We start from the raw sequence: 16,410 nt of genomic DNA on the forward strand, positions 1-16,410 counted from the left end.
TTTTAGACGAACAGTTGGTAACAGGTAGGTTTTTTAAATTAAAATACAGAACGTAGGTACGTTTGAACATTTTATTTCGGTTGTTCAAATGTGATACATGTACCTTTGTGAATTTATCATTTCTGAGGACGCATGCTGTTACAGCCTGATTACTTGTAAATACCACATTAATGCAATAAATGCTCAAAATGATGTCCGTCAACCTCAATGCATTTGGCAATACGTGTAAAGACATTCTTCTCAACAGCGAGTAGTTCGCCTTCCGTAATGTTCGCACATGCATTGACAATGCGCTGACGCATGTTGTCAGGCGTTGTTGATGGGTCACGATAGCAACTTTCCCCACAGAAAGAAATCATGGGACGTCAGATCCGGTGAATGTGCTTCGACGACCAATCCACCTGTCATGAAATATGCTATTCAATACCGCTTCAACCGCACGCGAGCTATGTTCCGGACATCAATCATGTTGGAAGTACAACACCGTTCTGTCATCCTGTAGTAACATCAGTAGAACATTACGTAGAAAATCAGCATACATTGCACCATTTAGATTGCCATCGATAAAATGGGGGCAAATTATCCTTCCTCCCACAATGCCGCACCATACATTAACATCGCTGATGTTCGACTTGTCGCAGCCATCGTGGATTTTCCGTTGCCCAATAGTACATATTATGCCGGTTTACGTTACCGCTGTTGGTGAATGACTCTCCGTCGCCAAATAGAACGCGTGCAAAAAATCTGTCATCTTCCCGTAATTTCTCCTGTGCGCAGTGGCAGAACTGTAAGCGACGTTCAAAGTCGTCTCCATGCAATTCCTGGTGCATAGAAATATGGTAAGGGTGCAATCGATGTTGATGTAGCATTCTCAACACCGACGTTGTTGAGATTCCCGATTCTCGCACATTTTATCTGCTACTGATGTTCGGATTAGCCGCGACAGCAGCTAAAACACCTACTCGGGCATAATCATTTGTTGCAGGTCCTGTTTCCTTAAATAACGTAACTAGCCGGCGAAAGATCCGGACACTTGGATGATGTTGTCCAGGAGCAGTCAGCGCCATCTATCACAAAGCGAAAAAAGTGGTCGAACTAAAACATTCATATTTCTTTACGTAATACACGAATATGTAGGAAAAAAGGGGGGGCTCCTTTTTTAAAAAACGCAGTTGATGTCCGTTTGGCCTACGGCAGCGCCATCTAGCGGGCCAACCATAGCGCCATCTGGTTTCCCACTTCAAGCTAGACAAGTTTCGTTCTTTGTAGTTTTTTCGTTTGATGCTTATTTCGTGCGGTATTTGGCCCGGTCACTATCAATGGACCACCCTGTATACGTCCACACGTTTGAGACTTGAAAAGGTCTCTGATATCACATTGTTTCATTTGATTAAGGCAACAGAAGTGTGCTGATCCTTTTTCGTGTGTCGCCTTGAGGGACGCTTCAGTGCCTTTTTTTTTTGTCTAAATAGTAACAATTATCTCTTGTTTGGTGGGGTCAGAACTGACTATTGTTAGTTCACCGTTTCCAGAGCGGAGGGTCCCTGCTGGAATACCTTTCCTCAGCATTCCCTACCTGAAAGACTACTGGGTTGTGAGTTTGGACGAGTGGAATCCAGCAAGCACTTGCTAATAACAGGCCCTAGGCCCTATACAACTGCGTCACTGGAAACTCGAGTCACCAGAAGAAGTTCACCATCTGTCCTCAGCGGCTCATGACGGGTGAGCAAGCCAGGCAGTTCGTGAGATGGAACAGAAATCGTTGGGATCCATAGAAAGGGCGTTGGCGTTTCTACTGTTTGTCCATGTGATTCAGTTAACGCTTGTGATACCCCAAGTTGTTCTACAATTAATGCCAGATTTAATTCTTATAGCACGCTTCTACAATGTGAACATCGCCTATGTTCGACATTAAAGTGCAGCAACCACTCACAGCAGCTGGTGCCAGCAATAGCAGTGGAGGTTATACAAAGCATGACCGGGAGGGAGTGCAGAAATTCGGTGCAATCGATGTCGTAGTACGGAAACGGAGCGACTTATCAGACGTCCAATAACGCACGTTCATTGGCCTTCGGGCCAGAGGTGGAAGCATTTCCGAAACAGCTAAGTTTGTAAACTGTTCGCATGCCGCCATGGTTGAAGTATACTGTGCATGGCAAAATGGTGCTACCAAAAACTGGCGCCGAGGTAATTGTGGTGCACCACCAGCCATAGATGACAGGAGTGAAAGGCGGCTGGGGAGATTACGGGCGAATAGACGTGCAACTGTTGAGCAACCGACCGCCCAGGTGAACGACGAAGCTACCATCAGTGTCTCCCCAACAACCATTCAGCGAACTTTGCTGCGTATGGGCCCCCGTAGGAGGTACCTGCTTCAAGCAACCACGCTGACTGCTGTTCATTGACGACGAAGGCTGGGACTTGCACGCCAGTACCACTACTGGACGACCACTGAGTGGGGCAGGTTGGATTTTCGGAAGGTCTTTGGCGTGTATGGCGTGGTTCGCTTAAAAGCAAACACCCTGCATACGTTATGGTCTGGAGAAAGTTTTCGTGCCAATCTTTGCGTGATCCTGGCATTCTGGAAGGCACAATACATCAACTCAAGTATACATCTATCCTTGGGGACTACGTCCTCCGTACTATCGCATCTACCAGCAGGACAGCGCAAAGTGTCACACGGCTCGCAGTGCAATGCGTGGTTAGACGAGCACCAGGATAAGATTACCATAGTCCCCTGGCCATCAAACTCAGCGGATTTAATCGAAATCGAAAATATGTGGGACTATCTCGATAGGACTGTTCACGCCATGGATCCTCAACCGAGAAACATAGCAAAGCTGGCCACGACACTGAAGATGACAAGGCTCCACATCCCTGTCGGTCCTTCTAGAAACCAATTCACTCGCTTTCTGCATGCCTCGCTCCGGTCCGCCACAGTGTGGATTCACGAAAGGAAACTGAGCCTCACTAAAGCCGGCGAGAAGTGTTCTCTTTCCGGAACGGGGGACTTTCCTTGTGTACTCAGTGGTTGAGGTTGTTCTTCGGAACGTTAGAAGAATTCATTAACACAAAGAAATACTAAAGTTCAGTAACTACGTAATATCTGTCTTTAAGCATAAACAACTATCTAAGACGAAGGTAAGTGGTACAGTGGGACCCACAAAAAAATTATCCCTGCGACAGGTACAGTACAGCTAGGGCTAACTGCGGAGATATGAGATGCGAAAATGTAAAATCCTGCATCACTGGTCGGAAACCGACTGTCACAGGTTCGGCACACCTGTGATTGACGACGAAGGAACTGTCTGTTCAGAAAATACTGGGTTTCATAGGCTAGGCTCTCTCTTCCTCTCCTTCCCTCGAGGTGGGAGCAGATGATCTGTCCCGCCTGAGGGTTTTCCGTGACAATCACGGAGCCATACTAATTATACTTGTTTCCTTTCGAGTGGCGCCGCGAGATGGTGTTCCTTGCTTGTTTGGGTGCAGATGAGCGAAATGTTGTAACTTCTGCTTCTCCAGAGTGGAGTCCCCCTGCTTGAATGCCTTCGCAGCCGGCCGGTGTGGCCGTGCGATTCTAGGCGCTTCAGTCTGGAACCGCATGACCGCTGCGGTCGCAGGTTCGAATCCTGCCTCGGGCATGGATGTGTGTGATGTCCTTAGGTTAGTTGGGTTTAAGTAGTTCAAAGTTCTAGGGGACTGATGACCACAGATGTTAAGTCCCATAGTGCTCAAGGCCATTTAAACCATTTTGAATGCCTTCGCTCAACATTCACAAGCCTAAAAAACTGCTTGGTTATGAATTTTCCCGAATGGAAGCAAGCAACTACGTGTTTACAACAGGAACGATATATCTGTGTCACCAGAAAACCACAAAGAGACCAACAGAGGTTCATAGTTTAAAGCTAACCCTTCTTCAGCTGTTCCAGCAGATTAATTCCTGGAGTGGAATTGTAGTCCGTGGGCTCACAGAAAGGGCGTTTGCGTTTCTGCTGTTTTTTATCCCATTCAGTTAACGTTTCTGGTATCACAAGATGTTCTAGAACTAATACCAGACATAATTCTTGTAACACGCTTCTGTATTCTTAAAATACCTGTAACTTGAATTTCCCCGTAATTAATGAATGGAAGCATACAGAATAAACCAGTTTCTCCATTTTTAAATCGCCTACTGGAGTAATTATGCATACTAAAAACATAGCTGAAGCAAGGCGTTTTATTAATTTAGTGCGTTTTCTAATACAGGTTGTGGACTATCTGTAGTCCAGAAGATTAACAAGGGATTAAGAAGACACAAAGGAATTAAAGACGTAACCTTCCAGCGGGCTTTGATTTATACCAATGGGTCAAGTTGAAAACTTGTGCCGAACCAGACCTCGAACCTGGGTCTCCTCCTTACGAGGCAGATGTACTGACCACTATGATATCCGGACGCAGTGGTCACCACAACCGCAAGGCCTAACGTAGCACGCCTCCTGTCACACTCAAATTCTCCACTTATACCACACACTACAAAGCTCATTAGCCTCACTACTCGCAGCATCTCACCGATTCCCATATAAGTTCGAGCTTGGCGTGCATCTGCACTGAAGGGATATTTGGCCGTCATCTCTTTTATTATATAAAGGGTGTCCGTTCTTTCGGACAGGTAAAAATTCAATTGTAATCCATTTGCTTTGAACCATGTGTTAATTTTTTTCGAATATTTCATTAGCTTCCTTTTGAGTGGGGGGACTTTTTTTTATTCTTGACACTTATATCATCTGCTAAAAGCACAAAAATGGTTCAAATGGCTCTGAGCACTATCGGACTTAACTACTGAGGTCATCAGTCCCCTAGAACTTAGAACTACTTAAACCTAACGACATCACACACATCCATGCCCGAGGCAGGATTCGAACCTGCGACCATAGCGGCCACGCGGTTCCAAACTGACGCGCTTAGAACCGCACGGCCACACCGGCCGGCCTAAAAGCACAAAATTTGAATTTTCTGAAACGGCAAGTGTAAGATCATTTGCGTTTCTCAACAGCAACACAGGACCCAAAATCGATCCTTGTGAAACACCGTGCCTGATTGCTTCAAATTCTGAATGACTGTCGTTATATTATTGACAATGATTTTATACACGTTGATTTCGGACATTCAGCGTAGCGGCAAACATTGGCCTTGTGAATGTTAGTGTTGAAAGCGGGCAATGTTGATATTTGAAACTGTAGTTGAGACGCCTGCACCCGCCGCGCGCGCAGAACGCGGCCAGCTTGCGAGCAGGTGTTTTTCTGGCAGCGGCGGCGGGCGGCACTCACCGAGCGCGTTGAGGATGGCGCCCACCCAGAAGAGGTCCCCGCACACGGCGGGGATGTACAGAAGTCCGCCCACGCGGCTGCCGAAGCGCTGCTGCAGGGGGTCCAGCATCGTCACGTACTGCGCGGCGCGCATCGGCCGCACGAACAGCAACGCACCTGTCACACACAGCAGAGCGCCAGTCAGTCACGTACATCGCCTATCCAGCTACAGAGAACAGGGGCGAAATTTAGAACAGGATTGAGAATGGGTTGATTTTAAAGAGAAGCACTGGAGCCCGTAAACAATTTTAGAGGTGCTATTATAGCATTGCACTGCAGAGAGCATATTTACGAAAAAATTCTGTTCATTCATTCATTCAAGCATTCATTCACAAATCGTGAAGCAGAGTCTTGTTCAAATGTGTGTGAAATCTTATGGGACTTAAATGCTAAGGTCATCAGTCCCTAAGCTTACACACTACTTAGCGTAAATTATCCTAAGGACAAACACACACACCCATGCCCGAGGGAGGACTCGAACCTCCGCCGGGACCAGCCGCACAGTCCATGACCGCAGCGCCTAAGACCGCTCGGCTAATCTCGCGGGGTTGAAGCAGAGTCTTCAGGATGTGGAACGACTCGCGGGGCTGAAGCAGAGTCTTCAGGATGTGGAACGACTTAAATTATACAGATTTGTTACAATTAAATTTTCGCTACGTGTGACGGCCGCCACGAAAAACATGTGATCGTAGGACAATGAACCTTTGTGGAGATATTTTTAAGGACATGCGGAAGAGAAATCACGAATAAACCATTGAAAGAAACACGTTTTATTTTCCACTTTAGAGGATACATGTATGATGATGTTATGGTAATGCTGTTTCAAACGATTGTTCACTGATTCGCTTCTCTCCAAATTTATTATGGAGTAATGGTTGGTTCAAATGGCTCTGAGCACTATGGGACTTAACTTCTGAGGTCATCAGTCCCCTAGAACTAAGAACTACTTAAACCTAACTAACCTAAGAACATCACACACACCCATGCGCGAGGCAGGATACGAACCTCCGACCGTAGCGGTCGTGCGGTTCCAGACTGTAGCGCCTAGAACCGCTCGGCCACTCCAGCAGGCAAGGAGTAATCGAGTGACCTCAGGAGCATTGTCAGATGGAGCTTCATCGTACACGAAAACAGTTGAGTCCAAAGCCCTTCTTTCCCACACACCAGGGATCACATATTGGCGAAATAGATCACAGAAACGTGTGCCCTTCACGGTGCATATAATTAGTCTTTGGCGTCCTAGTTCCTCAAAGAAAAATGGGTTAATCGTGAACTGTGCCGTGAAGCCACATTACACAGTAACGTGGTCGCTATAGACGGGCACTTGATGAACGTTCGTTGTCGGTAACGATCCACAAATGCTACAGTTATGAGTGTTCAGAGCGGAAGTGAGGGTAAAGTGCGCTTTATCACTCTACAAAATGATCCAAGGCCACATGTCAACTTCAACCGTTGCAAGAAACGTAAGAGTAAAGTTTACTCGAATGGCTGCGACACGTGGCAAAAGTTGGTGAGTAATGTGAAACTTGTACGAATACCATTTCACAATTGTTCGCAGCACTTTACGAACGTTCGACCGTGGAATGTTCATCTGTCGAGACACAGCATGTGCACTACTTGGAGTTCCCACGTTGAGTCCAACATTCTCAGCCTTGGCAAGAGTAACTTCTTCAACAACTTTTTGCGCAGTTAGCTGTCGGCCTCTCGCAGGAGCAGACCGAATCATTTGCCGATCGTTTCAGTCACCGAGACCACCAGACTTTAATCTTCATGAGGAAATTAAAATGTGTTTTTTTCCTCAACATCTAAATGGAAACTCTGCAAATCACATTTAAGGGCCTGGAAGAGGGTTCATCGAACCACCTTCACAATTCTCTATCATTCCAATCTCGTATAGCGCGCAGAAACAACGAACACTGTCCGCACGAGTTCTGATTTCCCTTATTTTATCGTGGTGATCGTTTCTCACTAGGTAGGTCGGTCTCAACAAAATATTTTCGCATTAGGAGGAGAAAGTTGGTGATTGGAATTTCGTGAGAAGATTCCGTCGCACGAAAAACGCCTTTCTTTTAATGATGTCCAGCCCAAATCTTGTATCATTTCAGTGACACTCTCTCCTATATTTCGCGGTAATACAAAACGTGCTGCCCTTCTTTGAACTTTTTCGATGTACTCCGTCAGTCCTATCTGGTAAGGATCTCACACCGCGCAGCAGTATTCTAAAAGTGGACGGACAAGCGTATTGTAGGCAGTCTCCTTAGTATATCTGTTACATTTTCTAAGTGTCCTGCCAATAAAACGGAGTCCTGTTAGCCTTCCCCACAACATTTTCTATTTGTTCCTTCCAATTTAAGTTCTTCGTAATTGTAATTCGTAGGTATTTAATTGAATTTACGGCCTTCAGATTTGACTGATTTATCGTCTAACCGAAGTTTAACGAATTCCTTTTAGCAGTCATGTGGATGACCTCACACTTTTCGTTATTAGGGCCAACTATAAATTTTCAGTCCGGAACCGCGCGACTGCTACGGTCGCAGGTTCGAATCCTGCCTCGGGCATGGATGTGTGTGATGTCCTTAGGTTAGTTAGGTTTAAGTAGTTCTAAGTTCTAGGGGACTGATGACGACAGATGTTAAGTCCCATAGTGCTCAAAGCCATATGAACCATTTTTATAAATTTTCACACCATTCAGATATCTTTTCTAAATCGTTTTGCAATTTGTTTTGATCTTCTGATGACTTTTTTAGTCGATAAACGACAGCGTCATATGCAAACAACCTAAGACAGCTGCTCAGATTGTCTCCCAAATCGTTTATGTAGATAACGAACAACAAAGGGCCTATAACACTACCTTGGGGAATGCCAGAAATCACTTACGTTTTACTCGATGCCTTTCCGTGATTTACTACGAACTGTGACCTCTCTGACAGGAAACCACAAATCCAGTCACATAACTGAGACTATATTCTATAAGCACGCAATTTCACTACAAGCCGCTTGTGTGGTACACTGTCAAAAGCCTTCCGGAAATCCAGAAATACGGAATCGATCTGAAATCCCTTGTCAATAGCACTCAGCACTTCATGCGGATAAAGAGCTAGTTGTGTTTCACAAGAACGATGGTTTCTGAACCTATGTTTACTGTGTGTCAATAGACTGATTTCTTCGAGGTAGTTCATAATGTTTGAACACAATATAAGTTCCAAAGTTCTGCTGCATATCGACGTTAATGACATGGGTCTGTTGAAACGTCCCCTTAGAAAAATTTATAAATTACTGTGCTGATAAACCTCTTACATTATTTGATATTCAAACAGCTGAGCAGAACTGAACGTGCACAGACATTTCTCTCTTTACTTATTCAGATCATCAATAAACTGACACACAATATTTTTAGCGCAACGCAATCTGAGTTTCAAAAATCCTTACAAAAGAATGGCCCTGACTAACAATAACCTATACCTTTCATGAATCACTTACCTCACAAAAATTTTCGTTACTCGATCCACTGCAATACAGCGAGCGCCAATACTGCTAACTAAATGAAAGATTCTATCTACTGAAGGCACTAACTACTGATGGGCATAGTTAGCAAATGAAAGATTTTGTTAGAGAACAACCAATGTATTTACCTTAATAGCGTTCAAATGTCATTATATATATATATATATATATATATATATATATATATATATATATATATATATATCAGTGAATGACATCTAGTCTTACAAATTTACTCTTGCTGATGGACACACGTCCAGATCGTCCGCTCTCAAAATTCTGCCATTTCTCTCCCCACATCCACCACTGCTGATGGCTCACCTCCAACTGCGCAACGCTACGCGCTATTAACAACCAACTGCCCAACACTACAATAGCAATTTCCAACAATGCAAGCCAGCCACAGACTGCACTCAGCACAGTCAGTGATTTTCATACAGAGCGCTAGGTGACGTTACCAACATAAAAACCTGAACAGCCTACTTATACTGTAAGTAAGTGGATTACTGCTACTACCTTTCTTGAATATTGGTGTGACCTGTGCATCTTTCCAGTCTTTGGGTACGGATCTTGCGTCGAGTGAACGGTTGTATATGATTGTTGAGTATGGAAGTAATGCGTCAGCTCACTCTGAAAGGAACCTAATTGGTATACAGACTGGGCCAGAAGACTTGCTTTTATTAAATGATTTACGTTGCTTTACTACTCCGAGGATATTTACTTCTACGTTACTCATGTTGGCAGCTGTTCTTGATTCGAGTTCTGGATATTTACTTCGTCTTCTTTTGTGAAGGCATTTCGGAAGGCCGGCCGAGGTGGCCGAGTGGTTCTAGGCGCTTCAGTCTAGAACCGCGCGACCGCTACGGTCGCAAGTTCGAATCCTGCCTCGGGCATGGATGTGTGTGATGTCCTTAGGTTAGTTAGGTTTAATTAGTTCTAAGTTCTAGGCGACTGATAACCTCAGAAGTTAAGTCGCATAGTGCTCAGAGCCATTTCAACCATCCTTCAAACTCTGTAGATGCTGATAACACTGTCTGACACCGGAAGATGGCATCGTCTTGTCCTTCACAGCGACCTCTCAGTATCTGACGCTGTTCGCGCCCCCTAACATCCAACCAACTGCTAACAACACTAAACATGAAGAACAGTAATGTAATTCAGTGGCCACTCTACATGTCACACACAATTGTAAATCTACTCATTTACATACCTGTCGATGATGCGTAAGCGTAGGAAGTTACACTGAAATCTGACCACGTCTTCTGGGTACTTCCCTTTTTTCGCATCGGATAATGTATGTATGAATAAAACGTTCTCGGCTTTAAAGCCGCGTCAATTGGAATAAAATCCTCGAGCTTTCGATGACCATCTCCGCCATTGTCGTCAGGATTTCACTGACTTCTGGGGCTGCTACGGTTTCTCGCTTACACAAGCATGGTGACATCATCAGCTGCCAATCAGATAGACGCAAGTCGACCCGGGCAGCTAGCGGAGCTATTGCCCGACGTCAGATGTCGCCAGGGGCAGGAACCACATTTGAAACTGCCACTCCCGCGTCGCACATATGTCTTTGCTTTCTTTCAATGTCCAACGCCCTCCCCCTTGCCCTGCTGAGTGTGTACTCCTGGTCTCTGTTGAAATTATTGTTGTTTAAACGAATCTCGGCCGCTTCCTTTACAGCGGAGTCCTAATATGTAAATGCATGAGCCAACACTTCTGTATTTTAGAACTGTATTTTATGTCCGTTTGCTAGGCAATGCTCCGCTATGGCCGACTTGTCAGGATCCATTTGTTTTATATGGCGCTAGTGCTCAGCACAACGCTACGGAACCGTGCGAAGTGTTTGGCCGATATACATACTGCCACATTCACAGGGTACACCACACACGCCGGACACTCGAAGAGCAATGTCGTCTTTAACAGGGCGCAACACATCTCGTACGTTGGGGGCAGGCCGGAACGTATGTTACGAGAAAAACAGATACTTTGAAAAAAGAAAAAGACCTCTTTCCAAACAATTCAGCTAGCAGGAAAGTATGTTAACTCTACACAGAGCTCGGTTAACGGTCTGCACAATGGTAAATTGAGGATCTATCTGACACAAGTATTAAGAGAGTCGCAGAAATTACATTCCTGAGTCCAAGTATTCATATAAATTATAGGAAGCGTGGATGATGAGGTTTCTTTGTACTTAGGCCTTAATTATTTGGAGATTTGCAGTTTCCCGCCTGATATCCACTGGCAGACAGCTGCAGACTTTCATCCCAGAATGTAAAACCCAAACCAGATTCTGAACCCAACAGGGAGACGCATAGTCTACGTGGTAATTATTTATACGAGGGGACTTCATAAAGTATGTTACCCATTATTATGACGGGCCAAGTAACTTTTATTGAATGCTGCGCTACACTTGAAACACAGATACATTTTTTTCTCCAACTTAGTCGCTAGGACTCTATAAATAACGGTCGGAATGCTCCACCAATCCTTAAATTTCACGACGACAGAAGTCCGCTCCTTTTTCAGAGAGCCATTCGAAAACCGCTGTGCGAACATCATCATCGTCGGGAAATCTCGTTCCCTCCAGGAAAGAATGGAAATCGGATCGTGCAAGATCTGGGCCTACCGCACAGCATTACTGCAGGTCTGTGCGGCCTTGGTGAAACTGTTGTCACTATTTCACTATAGCTAGACGCAACGTTTCATTTGTCGTTATGACACCATGATTTCAGACGGAATCTTTGTGCAATTTACGCGTTTTCCCGCAAGAATCGTACTGTCCCACGCAGTTCAGCTTTGGAGCAGTTCTCCAGTTGTTGCGCCACTTCACTCCCACCCTGTGATGCACCAGTTATCCGCACCGCAGCAGAACCGTGTCTGCAGAAAACAAAATATGTACTCTCTTCTGACAATACGCCACTCTTGTTACGCAATGGTCTTAGCGCGGGATGGCGTCTGTAACTTACTTTCTGAAACCCCGACGTACATCGGTACTACGGCTTCCATCACACTTAAATCATAAAGTGAGAAATTCATGCCGGCCGCTGTGGACGAGCGGTTCTAGGCGCTTCAGTGTGGAACCGCGCTGCTGCTTCGGTCGCAGGTTCGAATCCTGCCTTGGGCATGGGTGTGTGTGATGTCCTTAGGTTAGTTAGGTTTAAGTAGTTCTAAGTCTAGGGGACCGATGAGCTCAGATGTTAACTCCCATAGTGCTTATAGCCATTTGAACCATTTTGAAAATTCATATTAAAACAATAGTCACAAAAGTAGATTTAATAACAACAAAACAATTCCTAGCAGTCGTACAGGAAAATTTAAGATCTTTAAAACGGCAAAGCGAAAAAAGGAAGTGTGTTAATGGGACACATCTAGATTACCTTCCGTTCGTTGATGACACTATACTCTTTGCCATTAAAGTCAATAATTCAAAGCCGATAAACTAAAACCACGAACGGAAAACAATGATACATGAAATGTCATTGAGAAAAACATTCAACAACTAACGGTTACTCATTGTGCTGTGTAGTTTTTCGTCTCGGGGAGAGCGATCAAAATGTTTCCGTTTGAGGGCGTTGCTGCAGTGTCTATGCAACACAGCGCGTCTCTGATGGAGGTATACAAGCACCGACCTATCGTCATGGGGTTAGCAGGGCATTCGAACGGGAACATTTTTGATCGCCCTGCATATCTGGGCAGACCAAAAAAATTAAAAAAGTGGCTCAGAGAACAAGTGAGGGAGAAGACGGTGTTATAATCGTATTACAAATGAAATGGAAGCAGGTGGCCTTGACAGGTTGTTAGGCGAACGGATAGTAGACGGATCAGGGAATTTTATTGTTGGGTCGTAAGAGATTAAAAAAGTGCAATTGCTTGACCTAATGAAAGGTGAGTAGATGATACTGGAAACTGTTCAGGTCCAACATAGCTGCCTTTAGATGAAGACCATAGTGCATGGAAGCGTCCAGAGGGTACCTTTACCTAGCAGCACATACCGAATGTTTAAAGATACGATAGCAATTTGTGAGCACGGGCGGCCGCTGTGGCCGAGCGGTTCTAGGCGCTTCAGTCCGGAACCGCGCTGCTGCTACGCTCGCAGGTTCGAATCCTGCCTCGGGCATGGATGTGTGTGAGGTCCTTAGGTTAGTGAGGTTTAAGTAGTTCTAAGTCTAGGGGACTGATGACCTCAGATGTTAAGTCCCATAGTGCTTAGAGCCAATTGAACCGTTAGCTAGCACGGTTACTAACATCATCAGTAACCACGATAACATAACGCCCTTCAGGCTTAGATTACAGACACCGAATGACCAGGAAAATAGTTCTCTAGAATTTCATAGACTTGGTCTCACTCGCGGGGCAGTGTTGTAATAATGTAGACATGAGTAATTTGACCAGGGACTACGAGACGTGATGAATATCCAAGGCGGTACTCTCCAGCGGTTACAATACGGTGTTAGTTTGCGTCTCTTCGTATATATTCTAATTTCTAAATGTTCTATTTTTATTTAATATGTTAGTATAAATCTTCGGCATTAATATGGATATGAAATTTCTGAGAATGTAACGTTTCGAGCGCAGCGCTGTATGAAAGTGAACTAGTGAACTGTTGGAAAAAGAAAAACAAATTGAAGCGATTGAGATGTTATGTTATAGAAGGATACAATTACGAGGACTGATAAGAAATGAGTAGATTATCCGCAAAATCGGCGCAGAAAGAACCATATGGAGATCACTGACGAGAAGAAACGACTGTTTGATAGGACGTGGATTAAGACATCAGGAAATAACTTTTGCGGTACTAGAAGAAGTTGTATAGGGTAAAAACTGCAGGACAGACAGAAATTGAAACATATCGAACACATAATTGAGGACGCTGGGCGCAAGTGCTGTGATGAAGAGATTGGCACGGCAGAGGAAGATGTACCGGGCCGCAACAAGCCAGTCAGAAGACTGAAAAAAAATAAATGAAAAAAGAAATAACGGAAGGAATAATTCGCATCAGCTTACATAACAACCAAGCCAACAAATTACTTTAGATACAGCATTGTATTTAAAATATTTCTTTACAGTTTCTGTTACACGAAGCAGTAAATCAAAACGCAGTATTTATTACAATGATTCGCTGCAACTTCGACGTGCAGGATAAGTATAAATTATTATAAACAAAGAAAATTTGCCGTCATAGCTACCATTCGGTGTGCACAAAAAATAACTGCATAAAGATATGCTGTACATTCAGATTATTGTGACAACCTGTTAAAAGCTTCAATTCTGACTTTTTGCAACGTGGACTGCTGCGACACTTTCAGGAGGCGAGTCGTGAAGTTGTGGAAGACAACAATGGAGACTCCTATTAACACTAGAAAACTTTAGTATGAATAATAGCAAGTCTAATCGAGACGTTGTAATTGCTCAGAAACTTCTACAACGAATCTTTCACTCTGCGCTGCAGTCACGCACTGTGCGGCTGATCCCGGCGGAGGTTCGAGTCCTCCCTCTGGCATGGGTGTGTGTGTTTGTCCTTCGGATAATTTAGGTTAAGTAGTGTGTAAGCTTAGGGACTGATGACCTTAGCAGTTAAGTCCCATAAGATTTCACACACACATTTGAACATTTTTCACTCTGCAGCGGAGTGTGCACTATTAACTTCATACAAGGTTAAAGCTCTGTGCTGGGCCGGCACTCGAACCCAGAACATGGAGTTTCAGGGGCGATGTTCGTAGAACGGAGCTATTCCGCAACGACTCTGTCCTGCACAGACAGCCTGAATTCTGCCGGTACCTTTGTCATTCCTTTTGAACTTCACAGATACTCTCCTACATACCTCGCTGAACTAGTAACAGTCATAAGTAAAACAAATTTCACTGTACAATGGATTATGTCCTGTGCAGTTTGCCTGCGCAAGAAAAACCATTTCCTTTCATCATATCTTTCTGGGTCCATTTCTTCCCGCACTTGCATGAAACTAAACGGTTCAGTCACATTAATGTGACCACCTCCTATGTACGATGTCAACGTGCAAAACAACTCACAGAGGGCAGGTGGCAGCACTAGCAATGGACGGTATATAAAGCATGTCCAGGGGACGCGAGAAATTAAGGCAGAAGTAGAAAAACACAGGAATCAAGTCTGGACAGATAAGGTTGCACTGCTACAATTACAAGACCAATCGGCCTGGAAGATGACGAAGTCTCTACTAAGAAGCGGACAGAAGTTACCCCCACTACATGTGGGCAACCATATAATCAGCGAACCAGATGCCAAAGCAAATGCTTTGGCAGATGTATTCGCAAAAAACTTCACACCGATGAATGACCCTGCCGACGCTGACCACATTGGCCTAGTCAATGAGAGACTTCCAAGATTCCTCGCCAGTCGAGCCGAAGATGACCACATTCAACCGATCACGACAGCAGAAGTTACAAAACAGCTCCAAGAATTAAACGGAAAGAAGGCCGGAGGACAGACCTTCTAACTAATGAGCTGTTGAAGCAATTACCACCTACTGCAGTACCAATAATAGCGGCCGCGTTCAATGAGATCCTGGCAACTGGCGACTTCCCTCTCACATGGAAACATGCAGAGATCGTCGCCATGCCAAAGGCAGGAAAGGACCCTCGATCACCTGCTAGTTACAGACCAATCAGTCTTTTACCTGCCATATCGAAACTTTTTGAACGTTTATACATAAAGAGACTTCAACAGCATGTGGAAGCAGAACATCTGATACCAGACGTCCAGTTCGGCTTTCGCCAAGGCCTTTCCACCACCCAGCAGCTACTAAGCCTAGTTGAGGAAGCATTCAGCGCCATGGAAAGGAAAGAATTCTTCGGGGCTGTATTTCTGGAAGTTTCTCGTGCCTTTGATTGAATGTGGCACGAGGGACTCCTCTATAAACTCCTAGATATAGGGGTCCCCGTGTCACACGCAACACTCCTGAAGAGTTATCTAGAAAACCGGACTTTTCATGTCCGCACTCAAGACGGTATATCGTCCACCAGACCAATCAAAGCAGGAGTACCTCAGAGCAGCGTTCTGGGACCACTGTTATACATCTTGTATACATCCGACCTACCATCGACGGCCAGAACACACCTATCCTTATACGCCGATGATACAGCCATTTACTCCCGAAGTATGAATGCTGCACACCTCCAGGCAAGACTGCAACAAGCATGTAATAAGCTGAGTGAATGGGGTACGAAATGGCGACTGTCTTTTAACGCCACAAAGACACAGGCAATAGCAATCTGTAGAAGACCACTTCCACCTAACATCCAGCCCATTGAGATAAGGGGCACCCCAGTTACGTGGTCAAAAACAGCAAAATACTTGGGTGTGACCCTTGATAGGCGATTGATATGGAAACCTCATATAGAAGATATTCGAGAGAAAGCCAGGAGAAGAATGGTACAGCTCTATCCATTATTAAATCCAGCGTCAGCACTACCATCAAGACTGGGGGTGATACTGTACCCCACACTGGTGCGACCAATCTTAGACTACACTGCTGTCGTGTGGGGCAATGCTGCTCCAACTCACATACAACGGCTACACAGAATTC

General features: G+C 44.8%; 1 protein-coding gene across 1 annotated transcript in view; it reads right to left on the minus strand.

Annotated features, from left to right (window-relative positions):
* The window catches only part of LOC124775977 (high-affinity choline transporter 1-like), a 400,765-nt gene that overhangs the window by 131,693 nt on the left and 252,662 nt on the right, over nucleotides 1-16,410 (minus strand). Inside the window, exon 4 of the mRNA XM_047250817.1 lies at nucleotides 5,307-5,462. Coding sequence (XP_047106773.1) covers nucleotides 5,307-5,462 — 156 coding nt within the window. The remainder of the gene's footprint in view (nucleotides 1-5,306; nucleotides 5,463-16,410) is intronic.

This window comes from Schistocerca piceifrons, chromosome 2, assembly GCF_021461385.2.
Source record: "Schistocerca piceifrons isolate TAMUIC-IGC-003096 chromosome 2, iqSchPice1.1, whole genome shotgun sequence".
In the NCBI taxonomy this organism is placed as follows: Eukaryota; Metazoa; Arthropoda; class Insecta; order Orthoptera; family Acrididae; genus Schistocerca; species Schistocerca piceifrons.